This window comes from Physeter macrocephalus, chromosome 4 (assembly GCF_002837175.3).
Source record: "Physeter macrocephalus isolate SW-GA chromosome 4, ASM283717v5, whole genome shotgun sequence".
Taxonomy (NCBI): domain Eukaryota; kingdom Metazoa; phylum Chordata; class Mammalia; order Artiodactyla; family Physeteridae; genus Physeter; species Physeter macrocephalus.
Window position 1 is genome coordinate 39,166,988 of NC_041217.1, and position 25,118 is coordinate 39,192,105.

Here is a 25,118-nt window from a genome sequence, read left to right on the forward strand (position 1 = left end):
CTGGGGATGAAGTAACCTCCCTGCCTAAGCCCCACCCTGCCTCAACCCCTATTCTTGGAATTAGGAAGTATGACGAGGGCACCTCCTCACCGGGAGCTAGGGCAGCTTGCGTGGTTGCAGATTTGCCACCCTGTCTGTCCCTATCCTGGCAAAGCGAAGGCCAGGAGAGGAGTCAGAACCCCCAGCAGAGCCCTCACCAAAGTCCTGTATCACTGGCTGGGATGGAAGGTCACCAGGGCTGTCTGATGCCACTCAGGGATTCCAGGGTTGTCTCTGGAAGGTCTGGGCCCCTTCCAGCAGGAGCACTTGAGTTGGAGTCAAAGGCCTGCTTCAGTTCCCATCCCACCTCTAAGACTCAGTTTGCTCATCCACAAAATAAGAGAATTGGACCTGCCTAGTCCTCAGGTCCCTCTGGGCCAAGCTTTCTGAGGCTGACGGGCTGCTGGGCTCTCATTTTTGTATATAGTGCACAGTCAGGATTAGGAAAGCTCCCAGAGCCTTCTCCCCTTCAACACCCTATTTCTGGAATAAGATGAGGAGCGTATGGGAAAAGGGGCAGATTTTGCATTCCAGTAAAGCAAGGGATCTTCTCTCCTCTGTCAGCCTGTGTAAGAGGGAACTCCCCTAGCATCTCACGCCATTTGTATAAAGCCTGCCCACAGGGGCAGAAACAGTCCTGTGTCATCCAAATTCATCTGTGCTCTCAGAAGAATTTCCAACACCGTCACCCCCTTTCCTGCCTCCCTTCCCTGGAAGCCAACAGTGGTGTACGGGCTGGACAGGTCCCAATAAAGGAGATTCAAGGAGAAAGAGATCCCAGGCCAGGGTGGTCAGGAAAGTCTTCACAGAAGAGGAACAGGTGGGCAGGGAGAAGGAAGAGAGGGAGGAGAGGGGAGGAGGAGGAACCTAGCAGGTCTTAAGGAGGGGCAGGGCTAAAAAGGCAGAATGAGTCGGGGCATCTCAGGTAAAGGAGGGAAGAGTGGACAGAGCCCCTGAGGGAAAACCGAGGAAGCTTGCTCAGGGGATGCTGAGTCGACAGCTTGGATGGAGTGGGCAGACCCAACCTACAAATCTACTGAGTCCACCAAAATGAGGCCAGGTGGTGTAAGGACGAACATACCAAAGTAAGGAGTCTGGGCTTGATCCTCCTGGAAATGAGGAAGCTGAGGTTTTCTGAGCAGAGGGTGTGGGCTGGGAAATCAGTCAGAAGGCTAATGCGGTAGTCCAGGTGTGAGATGAGACCTGAGAGAGACACCGGAAGGAAACAGCAATGGGATTTGATGAACTACTGAATGTGGAGGCTGGCAGGAGGGAAAAGGCAGGGAGAAGTGTGCGGGGTGGGGAAAGGTGCCACTGAGGAAATGGGGGAATGGGGCGGGGGAGCCGGGTTAGGAGGTTTAGTAGGATCAGACACTGACAACCCCTCTCCCCACAAACACACCACTAGAACTCGGAGCCTTTGAAAGTAGCCTGGGAAGGGGCTTCGGGTATCGCCGCCTGCTCCTTAGCAAGGAAACAAGATCTCCCATTGCCTCCTCTTCGCTCTTCTGCTTCAGCCCCCTTGAAAATTCTGGCTATTCCTTTACAAGTGGTCTGTTTGATGGCCAGGCATTGACTCCCCAAACGATGAGTCTTCCTCTGAAGCCGGGCTGGAGCTCTGGATTCCTCCAGAGGATCACGATCCCCACCCATTGCTCCCATAGGGCCCGCCAGGCAAAGCACCTAGAACGTCGGACCCTTCCTGATCCAATGAGAGGGTGGGGAGGGGAAAGGAGGAGCGAGGCCATCCTGCCTTACTGGAGGCAAAGGGCTGGAAGCCTCTAAATAGTCTCTCCCAAGAGGAAGGAAGCACCTTCCTATCTTAATCATAGTAATCATCGCTGTTACGATCTACTGGGTGCCCTTGGAAGACCAGCCACTTCACAGACATGATCTCATCGAATCCTCATGGCAAACACCTGGGACTGTTATTATCCCCATTTGCAGATGAAGAAACTGAATCTTTGAACCAGGTCGCTCTGGCTCCAAAGCTTGTCCTGTTTACCTTATGCCGCGCAGTCTCTCACTTCTCCCATTGACATGTCTCACGTGCCATTGCTCTTATTCTTTTCTGCGATGTCTTCTCTGAAACAGCATTTATTGATTCACTCAGCAAGCATTTGTTGGGTGCATATTAAGTGTCCAGGCAAGGGCCTGGGCACAGACACTGTGGGCAGGCTCATTCCCCCACTTCCCTGCCAGTTGGGTAGCATCCGTGGGGTTTTGCCAGACACCCAGCCCAAGCTTACAGGTCCTGGTGGGCCTCAGGGTCCTGCGACCCCCTGAGTGGAATGCACCAGCCTGACCTCCATCCACCTGGGCACAGTCTTATCCACAACAGCAACTCACGTTTGCATCACTCTTTACATTTTACACAAGCCTTTCTTGTCCATTTATTCGTTTGATCCTCAAAAAACCTTGTGAGGTGGATATGGTACCCCAGTTTTACTGATGAGGAATCTGAGGTTCAGAAAGGCAATGCTGCCCCTTCTACCTCACCAGTAAAGCCAGCACTAGAACCCAGATTTCTGGGCCCTTAGTTAATTCATTTTCCACCTCTTCCCCTGTATTCTCTTCTACAAAAGGCATCAACCAGCCTGCTCCCCTCTGATGACCTCTCATTCACCCAGGTTCTCCCCTAGGAAGCCAGTGGGGGAGCATCCTGAGCCCCCCGTGTGGTTCCTCACTCTTAACTCCATCTAGAATCTTTTGCCAAACTGGCCACGGCCATCCCACACTCCCCACCTCGCAGACGACGTAATCTCCCTCTAAGCCTGTCCCATCTCTTTCCTCACCCTCCTTCTTCCTCTGAGGTCCTTCAGGTGGGCTTCTCCCAGCTCTGGGGGGCAGGGGACAGGAGAGCGGACCAGCAGTCTGAGGATGGAGGAGGGAAAGATCCCTGCAGGGAGCTCCTCTGGGCCTCAGGGGCCCTGGCACTTAGTCCTGCCCTGCTCAGCTCCTGGAACGTCAGCAAGGTTGCGCAAAAAGCTAGGAGGAGAGGCACCAGTACACAAGGGTGGGGGAAAGGTTAGACACAGGAAGGTGTGGGAGAGCCAGCGGCCGCAGACCATCTTGATTTCCCCAAACACACCATTGTCCCCCTGGGGAAATCTGTTGGTGAAGTCCTAGGCGGTTCCTTTAAGAAGGGTCCTCTTGAGGTCACCTCAGCCATCCCGCGCCCCCAGGCAGGCTGTTTTCTCTCTTTCTTCCAAGCCGACCGGCTGAACGGTATGAGACTTTCTGCCAGGGAAACTGAGGTCTAGGGAGGCAGAGGGGCTTGTGGGGACACCAGGGGACGATGTGGGGAGGGTGGTAAGGGGGAGGGGGGAGAGGATCGACCTGCTGAATCCCAGCTGTGACTCCTGCCCTTGCACTCCCACCTCCTTTTTGCCTGGTGTTCAGCGGGGGTGACGGTGATGTAACAGGTGTGGAGTGCCAGCCACGTGCTGGACGCCAAGCAAAACAGCCAGGGTGAGTGTATGCATCATCCGTGTCTGGGAAGGAAGGCCACCAAAAGAAGTGAGTCTGGTGGAGAGACTTGAAGGAGGGAAGGGAGGCACCTTGCTGGCTGGGGGCGGGGAAGACAGAATAAAAGTCTGCTGCGCTAGGATTAGAGAGAGAAGGCCCAGGCCAGCGCTGGGAAGGGACGCCCCTCGTCCTTCCTACTCTACTTCTCCCAAAGCTTGTAAATGCCCCAGGCATGAGCCAGCCCAGGCCCCGCTACGTGGTAGACAGAGCTACCTACTCCCTCACCCTCTTCGATGATGAGTTCGAGAAAAAGGATCGGACGTACCCACTGGGAGAAAAACTTCGCAACGCCTTCAGGTAATGTGGCCCAGAGCCCAGACTCCTCTCTCTTCTACTCCCCACCAAAATCTCCCTGTACCAGGGCATGACTCCGGCACCAGTGTCCCTAAGACAGGACGTGGGGAAGCCTCGGGGAGGTGAGATTCTGAACCCTGAATTTGAGATCCTACACCTCATCTCTACTGAGACCCCCAAGGAGGATGGGGAGTGGAAGCAAGGACCATACACAGGCTCAGAAGGGTTGGAAACCATCCCCAACCCCCTGCATGAGGTCTCGCCATATTCTCAGTCCACTCAAGTCTCTCCAGGGATCTTAAGGGAGCTGGAGAAGGGCATGCTACCATATGGGGGTGGGGAGCTGCAGAGCCTTTACTGCTCCTGTCCCTTCTCCTGTCCTTTCCTTATCAAGAAAAATCTGAAGCCTCCCCCCCGACACCCCCGTGCACTTTGTCCTCTTTCCCTCCTGGATGCTCCTTCCTTCTCCCGGTCCAGACAATGCCCAAAGACGGCCCCTAAATTCCTGGGCTCTCCCAAAGGGTACCTACCAGGATGTGATCTCACCAGCCCCTGGGCTCTTTCCTCTCTCAGATCCCTGGAACTGTGCTGGTGGGTAGTGAAACCATGCCTATGAGGAGGGGGCTCCACAAGGTGATCTATACCCACACTCCAGGAGCCTGAGGCTACGAGCTTTATCTTCCCCCTTCCCAGACGTCTGGCAGACCTCCCTCAGGCTTCTCCGGGGTCTGGTTTGCTCTTCCTCACTCCCCTGGGGAAACGGCTGATTCAGTTACCTGAATTGAGGTCACTGGCAATGGCTGAAGTAGAGATGCAGGTGGAACTGGTTCAGACTGGGGGAATCACCCAGTTGAGTCTTCACTAAAAGCCCCAGCCCAACCCTACCTCTCCTGGGAGGCTCCATCTCTGCCCGGTTACAGTCAAGACCTTGGGTGCCAGCATCCACGCACCATAGCCACAGCTGTGTCCCTCAGGCAGGTGGGCTCTGCCAGTCTTTGTGCCCAAAGAGTTTAAGTTTGGGTTGTTACTGTACTGGAGGGATGAGGGTATCTGCTGTTGTCCTAAAAGATTAGGATGATGGATACCATAAAGCGATGCAAGGAGCTAACAATTCCCATGTGGCTGGCGGGAGAGCCTTGAACAGCGCCTGGCACACAGAAGGTGCTCCAGTAAATATTTGTTTAATGAATGAATGAATGAATGTCTAGAAAACTAATCTCTCTGTCCACTTCCCGCCTGGCTTCTGGAACCTCTGTATGGGTGTTTGGCATCTGTTCCCAGTTCTTCTCTCAGGCTTCAGATTGCTTTGCTCAATATATGGCAGGCTTGCAAGTAAAGCTGGGCATGTACAAGCCCTCGAGTGGGTTGTTTTTCTTCCCCAGCCGGCTCTCCATTCACGAGTCCGGTTTTCCCTGCCACAAACAAACATGAGAGAGTTCCTGCAGGCCTGATTCTCTCTTAGGACAAGCCTTTAGAGATACTTTAAGCTATCTACTACCAGTCCAACTCCCCATCCACCATCCCAGGGATGGGAGAGGCACTCTCCACCGCAGAGGAGACCGGGGAGTCAGATGGTGATGGTGATGCTGTTCCATGAAGTGCTGGTTGGGACAGAAAATCTCCCCAGACTTTACAGGGTACAAAGCATTGTCTGTGTTGATTTCAGTTTTGGGTGACATCCAGGGGACCCAGTGTCAGGGAAACTATTGTTGAGCAACAGCAAAGAGCAGGAATTGGTGCTGGGCAGGAAAGGAGGCCTAATCAGAGAAGGCCAGTGAGTCACCAGATGGGCCCTGAGTATTTGAGTTCCCTCAGCTGGGAGAAGAAAAGCAAATGCCCCCCACCCCCTCCTAGTCATCAATCCACCAGCTGTCACCCTTGAGATTGAAGGCCCTTGTTTTTACCACTCCTGAGTTTCTAATGAAAGGACCTCAAGGTGTTCAGCAAACAGGGGAGGGATCAACTCTCCCCACCCTGCGTTAACCAACAGTTTCCCCATTCTTCCCTCTCCTGATGAATTAACAGGGGAAAGAACTCCAGCACTCGAGTCATCACACACAAAGGATGGTAGGTCAGCAGAGGGGCACCCTGCAGGGACAGTGGAGCCTTCCTTTGGGGGGGAAGTTCCAAGAAATATGGCAGCAGCCCCCCCACTCATTCTGAGTTGCAATTCAGGCCCATTCTTTCACTTATTCATTCATTCATTTCTTCAACAGATATTTACTAAGCACCCCAGTGTAATGCACGAAGTATACAAAGCTGAACAAGAGAGCCAGACTTCTCTCCATGTTGGGTTTACTGTGTAGTGGGAGAGATAGATGAAAAGCAAGAAATTACAACACAAGGTACACACAATGCTGCAGGAGCCCAGAAGAGGGTGCCCGGGCCTGTGTTCAGTCAGACCAGAGAAAGGCCATCTGAGGTGGAGGCTGGACTTGACACCTCGGCAGGCTCAGCCACCGCAAAATCCATGCCTTTAAGCCAAGTCTTATAGGCTTCCCAGGGGAGCGGTCAGCAAACAGGAGACCTCCAGCTAGTGCCCAGGGCGTGGTGATGGCTCTCAAGAGAAAGTCCTGCGGCATAGCGTGGGTGCTCACGGAGTTTTGCGTGAATGAGTGAACAAATGGATGAATGACCAGGAACAGGGTATTATAATCTATTCCCAACTCAGAGTGTCCCAGCTGTGCAGTGCTGACTGGAAACCTGCCCTCTTCCCCTCCAGATGTTCCTCGGCCAAGATCAAAGCCACAGTGTTCAGGCTGCTCCCCGTACTCTCTTGGCTCCCCAAGTACAAGATCAAAAATTACATCATCCCTGACCTTCTTGGCGGCATCAGCGGTGGATCCATCCAGGTCCCACAAGGTGAGGAGATCCCCTCAGCCAAGCCTATTTCTCTCCCCACCCCATCCTCTGGGACCTCCGTAACCCAACCATGCCCCTGGACGTTCACTGTCTCCGTCTTCTGCAGGCATGGCATTTGCTCTGCTGGCCAACCTTCCTGCGGTCAACGGCCTCTACTCCTCCTTCTTCCCCCTCCTGACCTACTTCTTCCTGGGGGGTATCCACCAGATGGTGCCAGGTAAGGCCTCTCCCCTCTCAGCAGGCAGGTGACCTGGACCACGAGGATGGGTGGTGGGTGGCAAAGGGGGTTGGGGTGATTTCCCATCTGCATTCTCCTCTAGCTGGTGCTGCTTGGTCCCGGAGGGACCATCGCTGTGCGTGTCGGTCCCAGGTCTTCCGTGACCTTGGAGAAGCCACTTAGCTCCAGTGAGCTCAGTTAGCATGACCTGTTGGGTCTCCCTCCCTGGAATGTGGGGAAGACTTGGTGGAACAAGATAGGCCATAAAGTGCTGAATAGATGTGGGAAATCACCATCTAACTCCCAGACTGGTCCCAGCAGACCACTTCAGGGACATATGGAGTTCTCTGGTGCTAAGTGAGACGGAGAAAAAGGGCCTGATCACAAGGCCTGTTTCTGGTGCAGGCTCTGCTTATATTTCCAAGCCCATTTCTTCATGTGTCCAATAAAATAATATTAACAGTTGGGGTGAAAGCACATTGAAGAGTTGTAGATCATGGTTAGATGTGAACGGTTGCTGTTATGCTGGAGAGGAGCCTTGGAGGCATGGGGCTCCATCCCCATGGGGGTCGGGAAGCATTCCTGGGCCCCTTTCTGGTCTCCACAGGTGTGGTCCAAACCTCTGACTTTTGCTGGCTGGGTGGGGCACCGCAGGTACATTTGCCGTTATCAGCATCCTGGTGGGTAACATCTGTCTGCAGCTGGCCCCAGAGTCGAAATTCCGGGTCTTCAACAATGTCACCAATGAGAGCCATGTGGACACAGTGGCCATGGAGGCCGAGAGGCTGCACGTGTCAGCAACGCTAGCCTGCCTGACTGCCATCATCCAGGTGAGGGGGGTGGCCTCCCTCTCTGCAGGGGCCCCACCTCAGGAAGGCACCAGCCCACCCTGCCCCTGCCTCAGAGTCCCAGTTTTGACATTAAAGCTGACTTAGGGCTCTACGTCCTCCCTCTTCCCCACTTCGAGGCTACAAATGACCTTGAAAACTCAGAGCATCTCTCCTTACCTGTCTCCAGCAGGTGCACAAGACCAGCATCTACACCTAATAAAACTGTCCTGAGCTAATGACTGTCTAAAAGACTTCTGGCCTCTCTCCACTACCCTTTCCAGTGCCCAGCTCTCTGCCAGCACAGTCTTCCAGTTGCTCTAACATCACTTCTCCCCCTCCTTGGAGCTTCCTGTGCTCCAAGCCACAGCATCACCTGCATTACATAAGTTGCATTTCCACCACATGCAAAGGACTCTGCTAGGTTTTATGAAGGCAAACGCAGCAGCACAGAATGTAAGAGCAGGAAGCAACCTTAGAGGTTTCATTTATTGATTCATTCAGTTAATGTGTTTTGGTTGTTTCACTGTGCCAGGAACTGGGCTAGGCTCTGGGGATAAAAGATAAGTAAGAAAGAGGCCCAGTTCTCAAGGAGCTCACAGCCCAGTAGAGGAAGTAGCCATATCAACAGATAACTGTATAGACAGTGAGATCAGCAACATAATGGAGCTATGTACAAATAGCTTCAGGAACACCAAAGAGAAAGTCAGGGAAGGCCTCTCCTCAAAGAGAGGAGGTGACATTTGAGCTCAGTCTAAAAGGATGAGTAGAAGTTGACCAGTAACCAAATGAACAAGGCATGGAAGGGACAGTCCAGGCAGGGGGAACAGCACCCCTAAGGCACTGAGGCCTAAGAGAGTGTGAACTGACCAGGGAATGGCAAGACAAGGAGTTTGGTATGGCCAGAGGGAGGGGGCCTTTGGGGAATGGACCAGAGAAGAGGCTAGAAAGGTAGGCAGGGGCCAGACAATGAAGTCTGAAGTCCGTCCCCTAAGCAGTTGCTTTGGGTCTGATTGGCACTCGGTTTGGACCACTCAGACTGTGGAGAAGATGACGGATGGGAGGTAGATGAGAATCAAGGCAGGGGACCTGTTGGGAGACTATGCAGAGGTCCAGGCAAGAGTGATAAGGGCCTAGACCAGGGTGGCAGCCAAGGAGATGAGGGGGTAGACTTGTGGAACATTTTGCCAGGAACCAAATGAACAGGGCTTGGTGATAGATTGGAGATGGGGGGTGAGGGATGGTGGCTCCCAAGTTTTTGGTTGGCCAGCTGGGTGGGCAGGGATGTCAATTACTGAGAGAGGAAACACTGGTGAGTACCAGGTTCATTTTACAGACGAGGAAACTGGAGCCGACAAGGTGAAGTGTCAGAGGCCTGTGCCCTGAGAGACTAAAGGTCTGCTGGCAGGAGAGGGCGAGACAAGGTCATGATGGACTCATTTCCCTAGAGCTGCTGCTATCCCAGGGCTGCACGGAACTCCAGCCCTGGGTTTGAGCCAGGCAGGTATGGGAGCTGCTGACCCATCTTGGTCTCCCTCCACCACCCCTCTCCTCTCAGATGGGCCTGGGCTTCGTGCAGTTCGGTTTTGTGGCCATCTACCTCTCTGAGTCCTTCATCCGGGGCTTCATGACAGCCGCTGGTCTGCAGATCCTGATCTCCGTGCTCAAGTACATCTTTGGACTGACCATCCCCTCCTACACAGGCCCAGGGTCCATCGTCTTTGTGAGTCTAGGAACGCACCCCTGTGAATAGAGAGGGGCTTGAGCAGACACATGAGCCAAGTTCACTGTCTTAAGAAGTTCAGAGAGGATTCCAAGAAGTTCCTGCTTTGGGAGGGAGTGTCAAACACGTGACCTTGAGGGCTTGCTGAGGTTCTCTGTGGTTAAACCCTGCAGAAAAGCAGAGGTACACTCTCCATCAGTCCCCCGTTCCAGTGCCTCACCCCCTCCCTGACCTGGAAGTCCTTCCTTATGTCTAATCTCCATCCCTCCTCCTTTAGCTTGAACTCTTTCTAGAGAAAGAGCAAGGGAATCTGCATTCCCATCCCAGTATGAGCTCCAGACACGCCCTTCGGGAGAGGGTGGTGGAAGTGGGACCCTGGGCAGGACCTGGATTCTGCTTTGGTGAGAGCTGATGACACCCCTTCGGCTCAGATGCTGGGTGGGAGTGGTATGGGAGGAAGGGGTGGGAGCCCATGAGCATGATGCTCTCTCCCACAGACCTTCATTGACATTTGCAAAAACCTCCCCCACACCAACATCGCCTCGCTGCTCTTCGCCCTCATCAGCAGCGTGTTCCTGGTGCTGGTGAAGGAGCTCAACACCCGCTTCATGCACAAGATCCGCTTCCCCATCCCTACAGAAATGATCGTGGTAAGGACCTTGCCCAGGGGTGGAGGGCTGGGGCCCAGGCAAGAGAGGCTGTGAAAAAAGGAATCCAGCTCCAGTCAGAGCCAAGGGAGCCCCTCTACCCACCCGGCCCCCCGCCCACTCGCCCACTGTGAGCCAGTAGGACAGAAGTCAGGGGTGGATCCACTCCTTCCCCCTGTATATGGCTCCCACTCTTCCTGATCCTTAGATTGCCCCCCCTCAAGGAGGCAGGGGAGTGGGATCTGGGGTCCCCAAAGAAAAGGGAAGGCTTGAGAGGGACCCCTGCTCTGGGCCCAACTGAGAGCCAATCCCAATTCTCCACTTTGGGGTTTGCAGGTAGTGGTGGCAACAGCTATCTCTGGGGGCTGCAAGATGCCCAAAAAGTATCACATGCAGATCGTGGGAGAGATCCAACGAGGGTGAGTCCAGGTGGCTGGGAAGCCTGACCCCACCCCCACTGCACCGCCCCCAGGCTCAGAGTCAGAGATGAGATGAACTCTATGAAAGTACATTATAAACTCTGTGACACTGACCAGCTATGAATTATTACTATTACTTATGATGGAGAAGAGCCACACAATGCTGGCTGTTTCCTGATGGTGAGTCATGAAACACTCCCCGCGAAAGTCTCATCTGATGGATGCTGTTAAAGCAAAGTCGCTCTGATCAGCCCTTCTCTGGTTCTTCGCCTTGCTCTAATACATTGGCTCTTTTATCCACGTGGAAAGGAAGCCGTTAGGACTAATAAAATTCACTGAGCGCCTACTCTGTGCCAGGCACCACACCGGGCCCTGGGAGGGGAGGGGAGGTGCTTATGCTGCAGAGTTGGAGCAGGCAATGGAGAAAAGGCCCACAGCACTGGGGGCTGCGGATATGCGGACAGGTGCGCGTAAAGAGTCTAGAATCTGGATGTGAACAAGTAAGGCCCTGCCACTTACTAGCTCTGTGACCTCAGGCAAGTTATGTTCTCTAAGCCTCGGATTTTTGCTTTGTCAAGGGGAGTGACGGTAGCGGCCCTGCAGCGTGGTACTGAGGATTCAAACTGGAAGGGATAATTCACGTAAAGGTCCTGGCACAGAGTGGGGCCCAGCCGGTCCCTGCGGGTTGATGAAGATTGTGGTGCCCTCCCTCTCCTCACACCCTTGGGCCCTGCCTCCTTTCTGGCTCCTTGGCAGGTTCCCCACTCCCGTGTTGCCTGTGGTTTCACAGTGGAAGGATATGATTGGCACAGCCTTCTCCCTGGCCATCGTGGGCTATGTCATCAACTTGGCTGTGGGCCGGACCCTGGCCAGCAAGCACGGCTATGACGTGGATTCCAACCAGGTAGGTCCGGCCACCCCCAGCAGGGCTGAGCAGGACGGGCCAGGGCCCACAGAGGCCTGGCAAGAGATGTTTTGGGGCTCTGGGCTTAGGTGAGGAAGGCTGCCTGCTAGTGAGGAGGGGGGACTCTAACACCAAGAGGCTGACTTCTACTTGATTGGGAGTATGTGGCTTTATAGCAGTAGGGTCACTCTCAAGTTCAAGATCCAGCTTGCAAGGACAACTGTGTTTGGTCTGCACCCTGCACCCCAGCCCCAGCTTCCAATCCTGTGCCCACAGGAGATGATCGCCCTGGGCTGCAGCAACTTCTTCGGCTCCTTCTTTAAAATCCATGTCATTTGCTGTGCTCTCTCTGTCACTCTGGCTGTGGATGGAGCTGGAGGAAAATCCCAGGTGAGCACTGGACCAGGGGAGCGTGGGACGGATTGGGGAGTAGCAGAACAATTGCCCCGGAGAAGCCAGGCCACCTGCTTCTCCAACCTTCCTCTCCCCTCCTTAGCCTCCAGTCCACCAAAGGCATCTATTGGAAACAAAACAAGAGCGAGAATTTCACACCTATGCCCTGTTTCCAAACTCTTTCTCTGAATAGATGTCAAGCCTGTGCGTCTCCCTGGTGGTGATGATCACGATGCTGGTCCTGGGGTCCTATCTCTACCCTCTCCCCAAGGTAAGAGCACAGCACGAGAGCAGAGGCCAGAGAGAGAGACTCCAGTAAGAGCAGGCCCTAAGAGCTGTGTGGCACTTTACAGATTACAAAGTGCCATCATTGTCACACTTTGTTCTAGCCACAACCTGTGAAGTAGTAATGCAGGTTTTACTTTCCCCATTGTACAGGTGAGGGAAACTGAGGCTGAGAGGGTCTAGGTGATCTGCTTGTGGTGACAAGGCTCACAAGTGCAGGGCTGGTCACAAACTCCAGCCTTCTGACCTCAGAGTCCATGCCCAAGTCAGTGTTTACAAGTCAGTGTGGGCGCCTGGCTAGGAGGGCTCTAGGCACGGGCCGTGTGGGGATGAGGGAGAAGAGGACGGGCAAAGATGGAGCCAGGGGCCCTATGACTCTAGCACCTGCACTCCAACCCTAAGATTGAATGCAAATATTTGGGGTCTCTGCCAGCAGAGATGTTCTAGAACTGCAACTCTGTCCTGCCAGGTTTCAGGGTCAGGTGTTTGCAGGAAGGGCAGGAAAAAGGGGACACCCCAGGTGACAAGGAACAATGTTCTCTTTCCCCAGGCTGTGCTAGGAGCCCTGATTGCTGTCAACCTCAAGAACTCCCTCAAGCAACTCGCCGACCCCTACTACTTGTGGAGGAAGAGCAAGCTGGACTGTGTAGGTACTGGGCGGCCTCTGGGTACCCACTGTGCCCTTGCCGCCTCCTCCAACCCCACAGCCCTGTCATTTCTTCTGTCAGTAATCCCTCTGGTCGGCTGCTCGCTGATTAGCATAACCAAGTGCTAACAGCTCAGGTTTTGGAGTGAGACATCTTATGTTCAAATCCTAACTCAGCTGTTCACTGGCGTTGTGACCGATGGCGAGTCCCTTAACCTCTCTGAGTCTTGGCTTTCTCATCTGTGAAATGGGTATCTTATACTCTCTACCCCCCACCTCAGGATGCTCGTGAAGTGAGGTAATACGAGTAAGGAGCACATTGTCGAATTCTATCTTGTGTTCAGTAAAATTTAGCTATTATTATTTTTATGATTTATAGTTCCAAAGAAAGCTAAATGAAATCATTTAAAAAAACAAAAAAAACCTAGAACATAAAGCCAGCGGACCAGGATCTTGAGCAGGTTACCAGACTTCTCTGGAGTTCTGTTTCCTCATCTGTAATGCGGGTGATGGTCATGGCTGCGTCACACACTGGCTCTGAGGATTAAATGAGATCATAATGGGAAAGCACCATGTAACCATAAAACAATCAGCAAACATGAATTATTGCTTTGATTAGACACAGTCCCAGAGCATCTTCCACTGGGCAGTTGAAATGAGGCTACCATATATTGACGACACTGCCTCATCCCCACTTAAGCCCCACCGTAAGCTGTGAGAAAGGATTTACTAACCTCCTTTCAAGATTATGAAACCAAGCCTCAAAGAGGTTTAGTAACACATCAAAGGCCACAGAAGTAGTAAGTGGTAGAGTCAGGACTGGAACCCCAAATCTTAGACTCCAAACCTCTGGACTGTACTGTCTCCTAGGGGAGAAGGTACACTTGCACAGTATGAGAAGGAAATCCTTAAAACCAGAGAAGTGAGTGGTCCATCTGGGGTCCCCCAGGGAGTGAGCGATGAGGATAGGGGAGAAAAATGATGTCCCAGTTCTCCCACCCCGAGAGATCTGCTTTTTTCACATCCCAACAATCCCCCCCGACTATGACAATAGTTCCTGATATTTACATAGTGCTTTGGGTTCCCATCTGATCGTCACAATTCTCTACAAGAGTGTGGGCAGATTTATTTCCTTCAGAGGAACATGGGGGACTCTAAAACACCACAGGAGGCAACTGTCAAAACTGCATCCAATCCTGCCCCCCAACGCACACAACCAGGCCCCAGGCTATCCGATCAGGAAATGTAGCTGAGCACGTGTCCGGCACACAGCTTACTATCAGATAGAGGAATGGAACTCAGGTTTACTGAGCACTCACTGGGCGTCCATCGCTAGGCTAGGACCTTATCTTCCTTAACTCTTTAATCCTTTCATGAAGCTGGTATTGTTATTCCCCCTTTGTGAATTAGGCAACTAAGGATCACACAGCTAGTAAGTAGGAGAATGAAATTTGGAACCCAGGCATATCTGACCCAAGACTCATACTCTTTTCACTGAGCCATCCTGACTCCCTGTGTATGCTGGGCTTGTCTATTAACAACCAGACAAGATCAGGGAGCCACACTCAATCTAAGGGAAATGGGCAAGTGTAACCAAAGCTCAGTTACATAAAACAGTGCAAAAATGCCATGAAAAGGGAAGGGTGGGTCTGAGGTTGTGCTAGCAGAGAATGACCTTGGCTGATCCAGGAAGACTTCCCCAAAGGGGCAGTTTTCTCCCCAGGCCTGCTTTGACATCTCTCTCTTCACAGTGCGTCTGGGTGGTGAGCTTCCTCTCTGCCTTCTTCCTGAGCCTGCCGTATGGTGTGGCAGTGGGTGTCGCCTTCTCCATCCTGGTTGTGATCTTCCAGACCCAATTGTAAGTAACAGCCCCTCCCCCCAAGGCACAGCCGTGGGGCCCCTGGGCCAGTCTGCCAAGGGGTCCCATGTGAGGCCTGGCCCAGCCCACTGCATACTGTCACCTTCTGGGCCTGGCACTGGAGGGGCTGTCAGGCCCAAGAAGAGCCTGGCCCAGCCAGAACTTTTGGCACAGGCTGGGCTGCCTGACTTCCCATATCCTGAAAACCCAGGGGAAGCCATCACAGTCTTGGAGGGCTGGGGGACCAGAGAAAGTAGGAGTCAAGCAAGTGGGTGAGACTCAGTGTCCTTTCAAGGGTGCTACTAGACCCCAGACCAAATGGAACCCCACCCCAAGGGAACAACAAGTCAGAGGACAGTTACGTCCTTGCTATAAAAACATTAAGTGGGCTTCCCTGTTGGCGCAGTGGTTAAGAATCCGCCTGCCAATGCAGTGGACATGGGTTCAAGCCCTGGTCCGGGAAGATCCCACAGCTGCGCTCTAGAGGTCTCGAGCCACAACTACTGAAGCCCGCACACCTAGAGCCCATGCTCCGCAACAAGAGAAGCCACCTTAATGAGAGGCCTGCGCACCGCAATGCAGAGTAGCCCCCGCTGGCTGCAAATAAAAAGAAAGCCTGCCCGCAGCAACAAAGACCCCATGCAGCCATAAATTTATTTATTTATTTATTTATTTGTTTTTTAAAAGTTAAGTGAAACAGACCAGGGGGTCCAGGTCAGGGCAGGAAGGATGCTGAATATCCGGGAAGCCCTGTCTTCTCTTCTTGAGAACTCAGAACCAGGAAGTGGTGACTTTAGGGCCACTTAAGCATGTCACCTGTTTACTCCCCACCCTTTCTCCCCTCTGAGCCCCAGCCTGGGAGCTATGTCAAGGAGCTACCTGTCAACCCTCTAATTATAGCCCAGACACAGGCCATCAGGCATATGTCTCCAGTGCAGAAAGACAAACACAAAAACCCCAGGGTGAGGAAGGGACCCTCTCCTGGCCCGCCTCTGCCCAGCCCCCAGCCCCAGTGTCCCCCCAGGCCCATCCGCTAATAGCATTCTCTTATGTTTTTCTTTTCCTTCTTCATCCAGTCGAAATGGCTATACTTTGGCCCAAGTCATGGACACTGACATTTATGTGAATCCCAAGACCTATAATAGGGTGGGTAATCCAAGCTTGTGACCTCCCTCTTTTGCCCTACCCTCACCCCGAATAAGAGGGTTAAAAAAAAAAAAAAGCCAACAAAGATACTGCTGCTAACTGAGCTGAGTCTTCCTGTCGCAGGCCCAGGAAATCCAAGGGATAAAGATCATCACTTACTGCTCCCCTCTCTACTTTGCCAACTCAGAAATCTTCAGGCAAAAGGTCACTGCCAAGGTAAGGCTCAGTCCTCTGGTGGCCAGAGGGGCTGGGCAGAGCGTGCCTGGAAGATGCAAGAAAAGGAGCTGGGAGCTGCGAGCAAGCCACTTCCAAAGAGGGTGGAGGTTAAGACTGCTCTCCACTCTCTCCCTACAGACAGGTGTGGACCCCCAGAAAGTATTGCTGGCCAAGCAAAAATACCTCAAGAGGCAAGAGAAGGGGAAAACGGTGCCCAGGCCACAGAGGAAGTCCCTATTTATGAAAACCAAGGTGAACTGAGGCTAGAAACAGCCCATGCCCTCTCCCCTGCCCTCTCTGATCTTGTTACCCGGTACCCCACCTCCCAGTACCCTTGAAGTCAAAGACATCAAGTCTCTGTGGCCACTGCCTGGTGGGTATTGCCTGGTGGACACCTTCTCCTTAGATGAGGAGCTGTCAGCTCTTAGGGTAACCACTGAACTCCCACAGCACGTCCTCATTTTCTGGCTAAGATAGGATATGCCCATGGACTTATGAGCAACCCCATACGGGAAGCAGCAGTGAATTTCCTGGGGTACCCAGCCAACCTAGATCTAGCAAGGTGGATGTAGGTGTGGGAGTTCTGCAGAGAAGGCAGACATGGATAAATGCAAAAAAGGAGCTCAGTTGTTTCCAAAGGGCCTTTCTCTCAGAGCAGAGTGGGCTGAGGCTTCAGTGCCTCTCTTGGAAGGGTTGTGGGAGACCAAACATGCAGGCCCCACCTAAGGAAGGGGCCTTGGGAGATGCCGGTCCTGTGGGCTTTGGGGGGCTTATATTCACCACCACCAGGTTCAGTTACCTCCGCCTGCACGCTCCTTGCCCCAGCTTCAGCCACAGCAAAGTCTGACTGAGTGTGATGATCCCTGACTCTGCCCTGCTACTCCCGCCCTCCAGACTGTCTCCCTGCAGGAGCTTCAGCAGGACTTTGAGAATGGCTCCCCAACTGACCCCAACAACAACCAGACGCCTGCTAATGGCGCCAGCGTGTCCTACATCACCTTCAGCCCCGACAGCTCCACAGCTGCCAGTTGTGAGCCCCCGGCCGCTGCTGAGCCCAGTGACATCCTGGCCAGTGTCCCACCCTTTGTCACCTTCCACACCCTCATCTTCGACATGAGTGGGGTCAGCTTTGTGGACTTGATGGGCATCAAAGCCCTAGCCAAGGTGAGGCCCTCGGGTGGAGGGAGCGCCAGCCCAACCCCCAACCCTAACCGTCACCCCTGCCCTCCTACACTCCCTTTCCCTGGAGCCCTCATTTCAACCAACTGAGCGAGATAGCTCACCAAGGAACCTAACAGCTCCTAAGATCCCTCTTCCCCAGATGCTACCAGGACAGAATGCTCTCTGCAGAGCAGGCCCAGACAGCACAAGGCAATGCCTGCCTGGGGAGGGATACCAAAGCCAGGCCCCGCTGGTCCACCCTGTCCTAGCACCCCTCTGTAACAGAGTCCACCCCAAGTTCCCTCTCAGGCCGCCAGGAACACACCCCAGGGTCCTCTGAGTAGAGTTCAGCTTGGCCCTGGTTCGTGGTCCGCCGTTCCTTCCCACACACACCCAGATACTCTAGCCTCAGCCGGTTCTGGCCAACAGAGGAAAGAAGACATAATATCAGTGCCCCATATCCTTAGACCAAACACACAGCTCACAGGCTACCTTGAATGAATGTATCCGTCTGATAACTTTTCAGCGGCCACTTCCGATGACAAGGAGTCAGTAAACCTCAGAGGCTGGCCCAGGGAGAAGCAGCCCAGAGAAACCGAGGGGTACAGAGAGCACCTAGGCTGATGGCATCATCAGCCAGGTGCACAGAAGGCTCCATCCCCAGCCCTGGGCTCAACCTGCTTCCCTAGCCTGGACCTGGCATGAAGCTGGGCAAAGCAGTAGCCTCTCTGGGCCTCGGTCCTGCCCTGCAGTTTCTGCCAGAGGCCACGAAGTCAGGAAAGAGGTGGAGTCCAGGACTCTAAGCTACTGAAAGGAAAGATCTGGCCCCATAAGAAGGGGTCATGGGGACTTTAAGTGGCTGCCTCATTGGCAAAGCCCCATGTCCACCCCGCTTTCCAGAGGAGCAGTCAGCCAGCACTCCAGGGAGAAGTGGTGTGCTTTGCTGCTATTTTTATCTTTGGCTGCCAGGGCCCTCGGGGCTGCTTATTTGTTTGGCTTCCCCTCTGATGTGTGTTTTGTGAATCAGTTTTCAGGCCCACTCAGAACAATCCTTTCCTTTTGTCTCCCTACCCAACACCCTCCCGACTCCTCTAGCTGAGCTCTACCTATGGGAGGATCGGTGTGAAGGTCTTCTTGGTGAACATTCATGGTAAGAGAAGGAGGACGTTTAGGCGACTGGAAGGCTGGCAAGGGGCTGAGGTGGGAATAGGTGGGTGGCATGCTGAATAGTGAGTGGGGTAGAAATGAGAAGAGCCAAATGTTCCCCTAAACTACTGGCTGCTTATAAGCGTTTCGGGCACAAGTTAGAAGAGACTACAGCCGGGTTAGATAACATCCTAGGGGTCTCAATTAGAGAGTGGGGGGATCATGGAGTTAAGAAATGACAAGTAGGATTCTAATTTGCCCACCACTAATTTGCCATGTATCTTTGGCCAAGTCACTTCATCTGTCTAGGGATCGATTGCCACCTACATAAAATGAGGCCGACTAGATAAATTTGGGAATCTTCTCCAAATCCAAAAGTCTATGAATAAGCACAAAGCATAGATATACCATAACTATCCAGGGAAGACACAGATACACAGTTTTATATGCACACAGTCTCCAGGGCCCACATACACAGCCCCAAACCATGTCCACATCGCAGTGGACTTTCACCTCATCAGTATGTGTGCAGAGTGCAGGGACACGGACACACAGCAAGAGCGCACAGACACACAGGAGAAAGGGAAGGGGCACATACTTGCACACACCGCTTCCCGCGGAGGGTCAGCAACTTCCAGCAGGCCTAGCCAGCTTCGGCGCTGGCCTGAGCACAGCCCAGGCTCTGTGCAGGCTCCGTTCGGGAAGGGAGTCTGCACTGGCAGTGACCTGCTTCTGTGTGTGCTCCAGAGTTAGAATCAGAGGCTCCCGCCAACCCCCACTAGACACTCCTCAGGAAATCATGTCCAGGATTTTGGGTAGGAATAAGGGCTCTTCCACACACTGGACATTGTAGGAAAGGTCTGGGTAAACAATAGGAAGGACGGACCCTCAAGGGACAGAATGGGCAAACGTTTTAGCCTTTCCCACTCGAATCACCACGAAGTACCAACTGCCTGAATCAAACTGCTTCCATCTGCCCTGGGGTGAAGGTTCAGCATCCTCAAGCTCATGTTGCCCTCTGCTGTCCAGAAATGATACTGCAAAGCCAATGAGAAGGCCCTAGGATATACCAAGAGCACAACCCTCGGGCCTCTCTCCATCTCCCTCAGGCCCTCTCACCATTTTCCCCCAATCCCAGCTCCTGTCCACGGTGGTGTTACCTTTTGAAGGTGATCTTTCCCTCCTTCCAGCCCAGGTGTACAATGACATTAACCATGGTGGAGTCTTCGAAGATGGATGCCTAGAGCGCAACCACGTCTTTCCCAGCATACACGACGCAGTCCTGTTTGCCCAGGCAAAGGCCAGGGAAGTGGCCCCAGGAATCAACTTCCAAGGGGTAAGGTCCCTGCACCTGAGGAATCCTAGGCCCTGGGTCACTGAAGTAGCAGGACGCTTTGGGTTCCAACACCAATTCTGTCAATTAAATTTTCTGAATCTCAGTTTTCTTATCTGTGGAATGGGTACTCTAAAGTAACATTATCTACCACGGGATTTTTCTACTGTGTTGGTTTTAAGATTAACTGATAATTGTACCTTTTATGTCACTTGAAAGAGCTTTGTATATTACAAAATCCTTATTAATATCAATTTCCAGATCACACAAACACCCAAAGCATAGCAGGTTATGCTTGGTATTCTGGCATTGCTCACCCCTGCTATTCCTCCACTCTTTCTACAAGAGGCTTTGGGAAAGGGAGGGGAGTAAGCCTGCCTGTTTTAATTTAGCAGAGCTTGGAGATTTCAGGCTGGTGATGGATGAAGAGTGTGGATCAGAGTTTTGTCTCAGCTTCTTGACATTTAATTTACTAGCTCAGTAAGTGGTATGCAAATGAGCTACAAATAACACTGTCTACAAATAACACTCCAGAAAGCTGGGGAGGCAGAAAAAGCCCATCCCATTGGGGTCCCTGCCCAGGCATCCCCAGCCGACGCCACCTCTCAGGCTTCCCTGCCATCTCAGCTTCTGCCCTTGGCCTCCCAAGACACTGTGCCCCAGTCCATGAAACAAACCTCTTCTGCCCTCTGTGGGTCATAAGAAAGGCTTTTCTGGCCCTAGAGCAACCATTTGCTCTTTGCTTTAAGAGACTGATGAAGGTGAAGCCATCTGTTCTAAGCGCTGAAAGCCTGCCCAGGGAAACACGGGGCCTGGCGCCTGCCTACCACACAGAGGGAAACTGTGAGAGCAGCAGCTTTTCTAGCCTCATGCACCTTGTCACCAGAGCAAAGAGAGGGGGTTTCCAGAAGAATCCTCATCATCCGTTATTGCACAAATAATGTCCACTATTTACAGTTTATATATTCTTAAAAATGTATATTATACATATTGTATATTTAACTATTACAGAATATATTCATATCTATAAATTATACACACACACACCCTTTTCAACAGCATGGTGAGGTAGAGAGCCAGCAAAGTGAGTTTGATTATCCTACTTTTACAGATGAGGAAACAGATTCCCAGAGAAGGGAAATGGATTTGCAGGTCAGGCAGCTAGTCATCCTTGTAAGCTAGGTAAACCTTCCCTTCCTCTGAAATGCCCACCAAGGAAGCCCACCCTGATGTACACACCTGTCTGCTGTGAGGAGGAAAACCACAGCTGTGCTGTATTTTGAGAGGCAAATGAGGGAGGTGAGGGAAAGGTCAAGAGGGCAAGTTATGCATCAGAACACATGGTGCCCCACCCCCACCCCGGAGCCTGCCATTTTTGTGCCAGACCGTCATTCAGTCACTGCAGCTCATTTTGCACTTGTTTCCCCCATCCAGGCTCCAGTGGACCCTGAGCTCTCTTTGTATGATTCGGAGGAGGACAGTCCCAGCTGCTGGGACTTAGAGCAGGTAAGCTGAAGGCTGGGGGTCAGGAGGAAAAGGAAGGAGACCTTCTCAGACCCAAAATGTTGGCTGGGCTCTCCCATCTCCAAGCCAGAGCAGTCACCTTGAAGCCAACAATGTTTCTTCCTCATCTTTCTTTTAATAGCAGATCTTAATTCTTCTCACTCCCTGAAATGCATCGTGGGGGAAGGGAGAGTCACTGGACCAAGTCCTGGATAATTAATATCTATTCTTAACTCTCCAATGCACCCGCTACTTGATCTTCGGCAAGCCACATAACACCACCAGGCCCCAGTGTTCATCATTGTAAAATAAGGGAAATATGGGGAATACCTTGTCCCATCTACCTAACAAGATTAGTGGGGGATGCTTTTGTTCTCGTTAATTCAACTGGTATTTATGGAGGGCCTACTACTTGCCTGACACTATCCCAGGGTGGGCACACAGCAGTGAACAAAACAAAGACCCCTGCCCTTAGAAAACTTACATTTTGGTAGGATCTGATGAATTCTAGGGATACATGAGGGATACAAATATTACTGCACGTGGATGGGCTTTAAGAGCTAAGAGCTATGCAGGTGTGAAGTCTTACGTCACATAGAGCCCTATGGTCCTGACATGAAAAGTAGCCCCACTCCAATACCCTGAATTAAAAGAAACCAGATCACTAGGTTTAGAGAAATTTGGCTCTGGGTCTATTAGAAGTAACGTCTCACTTTGTGCCTCTTCCCATTCTTTTGGGGTATGAGTTCCACGGTCCTCTAAACATGTCTCTGGGGGTGCTAAGGGCATGCGGGAGGCATTAGGAAAGAGCCGGGACCACAAAGATGTGGCGGATGGATTTCTGGGTCCCCATGGAATCTCCAGCACATTCCAAAAACCTGGGTAGGCCCAAAATAGCTTATCAGAGCAAGAAAGGGCTTCAGAGTTTGTCTGATCTCAACCCTCATTTTACCTAATGAAGAAAGTGGAACGAAAAAGGAGGGCAGGACCTGTGAAAGTCACACAGCACACCAGAGGTGATTCAAAATTAGATTTCAAGCATCTTCTCTTGTCACCTCTGTACCAGTTCACCTCTTAGGCTGACCCTGCCTCTCCCCGGTTCACATACACACGTGCACACACTTCCTCAAAATGCCTCTTTCTGGCCAGGGGTTCATAGGGTCACCTGGCGATTGCCACCGCTCTGAACCCAACAGGTCTGATGCTGTCTCTCCCCCCCCACTTCCTCCCTGTGGCCCTGCAGGAGATGTTTGGCAGCATGTTTCACGCAGAGACCCTGACCGCCCTGTGAGGGCCCGGCCGGTTCCCGTGCTGCCTGCAGAGCACCTGGCACCTGGGACTCCCATGAAGGATGAGCCTGGGATCGTGGAGAGTGGCGGGTAGAGGAGAACACCTCCACCAGGACTCCAGTACCTCTCCATCCTCCTCGTCCTCTCTCATTCCCCTCCCGGCCTCTCTAGAGCAAGCCAATGTCGATGGCAGGGAGAGACACCTCTTCACCCTTCTGTTGACCCTCAGGGCCCCAGCCAGAGAATAGCAAACCTCCTGCTCACTCCACAGGCCCCACCCACACCCTGCCTGTGGCAGCTGACAGGACCCCCGGCTGCTGGACTTTAAGACTGAGCCAGGAACAGAGAGGAAGCCGTGTGCTGACGGAGAGTGCAAGCTTCGAAAGTGTCCCGGCGCCAGCATGGCTTGGTGTCAGATGGTGTCAAGCTGTCACAGGACCCAGAGACGAACTTGCTTAGGACTCTGTGGCTTGCCCTCTCCAGCTGCCCAGTCTGTCTCTGGCAGCTCTGTGCCCCTGGGACCATGTGCACCCACAACCCAGGTATCTCTGTCTTGGTGACTATGTCCCCTTCCTCCTCATCTCAAGGCTGCTGAGACCTCCACTACTATTTAGCACATCAGACTCTAGCCTGGGGAGTGGCTACCAGAGCTACCTCCCCAGGGGCAGCCCACCAAGGTAGCCACACCAGCCTCCTGAAACATTATCACTCCTCCTGCCCTCAAGGGCTGCTTCCTTCTACTTGAGACCAGGTAGGAACCCAAAAGGGACAGGGGGGTAGCTGGCAGAATCCTCTGGCAACCCAGCAACAGATACTAGTTATTCTGCACAAAAGCTTTCCCTCTTTGTACTGGAGATGTGGAGGGGCAGGGCGCGCTAGTACCAATCCAGGGCAAACTGGTGGGACCTGGGCCCCGACAGTCTCCCTGACCTTAGAAATGCCTCCCCCACTTGGGAAATCTGCCTTGTCCTCTTTATTTGGCAAAGAGCCAATGATTTTAACTCTTCCTTATCAGCTTGGGGCCTGAATCGTTCAGCCAGGCAAGGGAGGACACCCCACCAAGGGCGTATCCCAACTGGGTACCAAGCACGGAGAAGGGTTGATCCAGACTGGGTCTTCCTCCACAGGGATTCCTTAACAAACTCAGGACCTGAGGCCATCTCCTTCTAGGAGAGATGAGAAGAGGGGTTAAGTTCTCTCTCTATATAAGAAGGTAGAGAAACCCCACTGTTGACTTGAAAATAAATAGGTTCCATGTGCAAGTGTTTGGGAAATTTTCCATGGAAGTGCACCAAAAACCTTTTGGCCTCTCCCCACTGATTCTCCCAAGTTCCTTCAATGAATGATCCCTGACCAACAGGTTGGGCTGGCCCAGCCTGGAAAAATGTCCGAATTCCTAACTTCAGCCTGACCTGCACTGTGTGCCTGTGCATTGAGTGAGCTGGTCAGCTAGCAAGTCTTCATAGGGTTAAAAGAGGGGGTGCTGGTGAAGAGCCAACAGATTCTTGGCCTACAAGCATTGCTTCTTTGTGAATTCATTATGCCATCCGGCTGCCAATGGAACTCAAAACTTGGAAGGCAGAAAACAATGTTATCTGGGATTTACCGTGCCCAGCACCCGAAGTGCCAGATTTTGAGAGGACAAGAACTGTAGCCAATGAAAACTCACCCTCCCCTGCTCCACCTCCTGCAAAGTCCAGCTCAGGCCCAAGAGGTGTGGGAAGATCACAGAGCCTCAGGACATCCCAAGTTAGAGGTGCCTTGTGAACCAAGTGTCTAGAACCCTTCAGGACTTGATGAAGTGACTGTTAAAACCCAGGCCAGCCCCAGACCAAAAGGTGATTGCTGACTCACAGTGGCCTGGAGTTGGGGGCTCGAGGAGGGATCCTGAACCATGTCCAAGGGTGTAAGTACTCATAGAGACCACAGTGGTTGTAAGATCGGAAACACCTGGGGTGGAGGGAGGCCTTGAAGAGAACTTCACTGTTAGAATACTTTGGAAAGAACATAAATTCACACAGACCACGCACTGGACATGACTGAGGCAGGAAAGGAGAGCAAGATAGTCAAATAATCCAGAATTTCAATACTTTTGAATGTTCTTAGTTATACTGACCAGCAATGATGTGGTTCCTGGAGAAGACCGGGACTCTTGAGATATTTGTGTAATTTATTTAATTTAAACGCCATTCTCCTGTTGTTCATTTTGCTAATAAAGTGGTTTTGAAATGTGAACAAATGCATGTGTTTGGGTGGTTTTACAGAGAGGCGAAACAAGTCACCTCCAGGAAGAGGTGGCTTGCTTTGCCCTGTCCTGGGGAAAAGAAACAGAAAGCTAAGACTTCTTGAATCTCCCAGCTGCTCTCCAGGTTCCGGTTTTCCACTCCTGAGAATGAATAAACTTCCACGATCCAGCTGAAGAGCAGAGATTGGGGCATGACACCTGGACTATGGGATCCCCATACTCAGGACCAATTCCCAGAGCCAACTCTGTGATTTCTGTGGCTATCAGGGAAGTCAAACTTCCACCATCTCTTCCGTATATGTTTCATGTGCTAATTCTTCATCATTCATGAGATGTCTGTTAAGGGCCAATCCCATCAATACTCAGCAGAGCTTTCAGAATCCTTGGTTTGGAGGAGCACACAATCTCCGACATTTCCCTCCCCTGTTTGTGAGACA

General features: G+C 52.4%; 1 protein-coding gene and 1 long non-coding RNA gene across 10 annotated transcripts in view; one reads left to right on the top strand and one right to left on the bottom strand.

Moving 5' to 3' along the window:
* The window catches only part of LOC129392051 (uncharacterized), a 32,006-nt gene extending 29,382 nt beyond the window's left edge, over positions 1-2,624 (bottom strand). Inside the window, exons 1-2 of the long non-coding RNA XR_008617060.1 lie at positions 1,442-2,624; positions 1,121-1,242 (exon numbers count right to left, since the gene is read on the bottom strand). This is a non-coding gene — a long non-coding RNA (uncharacterized lncRNA). The remainder of the gene's footprint in view (positions 1-1,120; positions 1,243-1,441) is intronic.
* SLC26A9 (solute carrier family 26 member 9) lies at positions 972-24,665 on the top strand. 9 transcript variants are annotated; one of them, XM_055084125.1, is made up of 21 exons: positions 972-1,124; positions 3,442-3,864; positions 6,584-6,723; positions 6,830-6,940; positions 7,595-7,770; positions 9,326-9,490; positions 9,988-10,140; positions 10,474-10,556; positions 11,313-11,460; positions 11,710-11,850; positions 12,047-12,124; positions 12,689-12,784; positions 14,536-14,642; positions 15,719-15,788; positions 15,912-16,004; positions 16,143-16,256; positions 16,899-17,168; positions 18,261-18,315; positions 19,502-19,647; positions 21,079-21,150; positions 22,391-24,665. In XM_055084125.1, the coding sequence occupies exons 2-21, from the start codon at positions 3,740-3,742 to the stop codon at positions 22,436-22,438; spliced, it is 2,391 nt and encodes a 796-aa protein (XP_054940100.1). In that variant the 5' UTR covers positions 972-1,124; positions 3,442-3,739; the 3' UTR covers positions 22,439-24,665. The 9 variants fall into 9 exon arrangements, 7 of the variants coding, with proteins under 7 accessions (XP_054940100.1, XP_054940101.1, XP_007114076.1 ...); XM_007114014.4 differs by having other exon boundaries at positions 973-1,124; positions 11,737-11,850; XM_024133894.3 differs by lacking the exon at positions 972-1,124 and having other exon boundaries at positions 3,439-3,864.
* The last annotated feature ends 453 nt before the right edge of the window (positions 24,666-25,118 follow it).

Bases quoted from the DNA above. Each gene is read 5' to 3' on its own strand.
- SLC26A9 (XM_055084125.1), top strand. From the start codon at position 3,740: ATGAGCCAGCCCAGGCCCCGCTACGTGGTAGACAGAGCTACCTACTCC. The intron at 7,771-9,325 runs GTGAGGGGGGTG...CTCTCCTCTCAG, and splicing joins GCCTGACTGCCATCATCCAG to ATGGGCCTGGGCTTCGTGCA. The intron at 10,557-11,312 runs GTGAGTCCAGGT...GCTCCTTGGCAG, and splicing joins GTGGGAGAGATCCAACGAGG to GTTCCCCACTCCCGTGTTGC.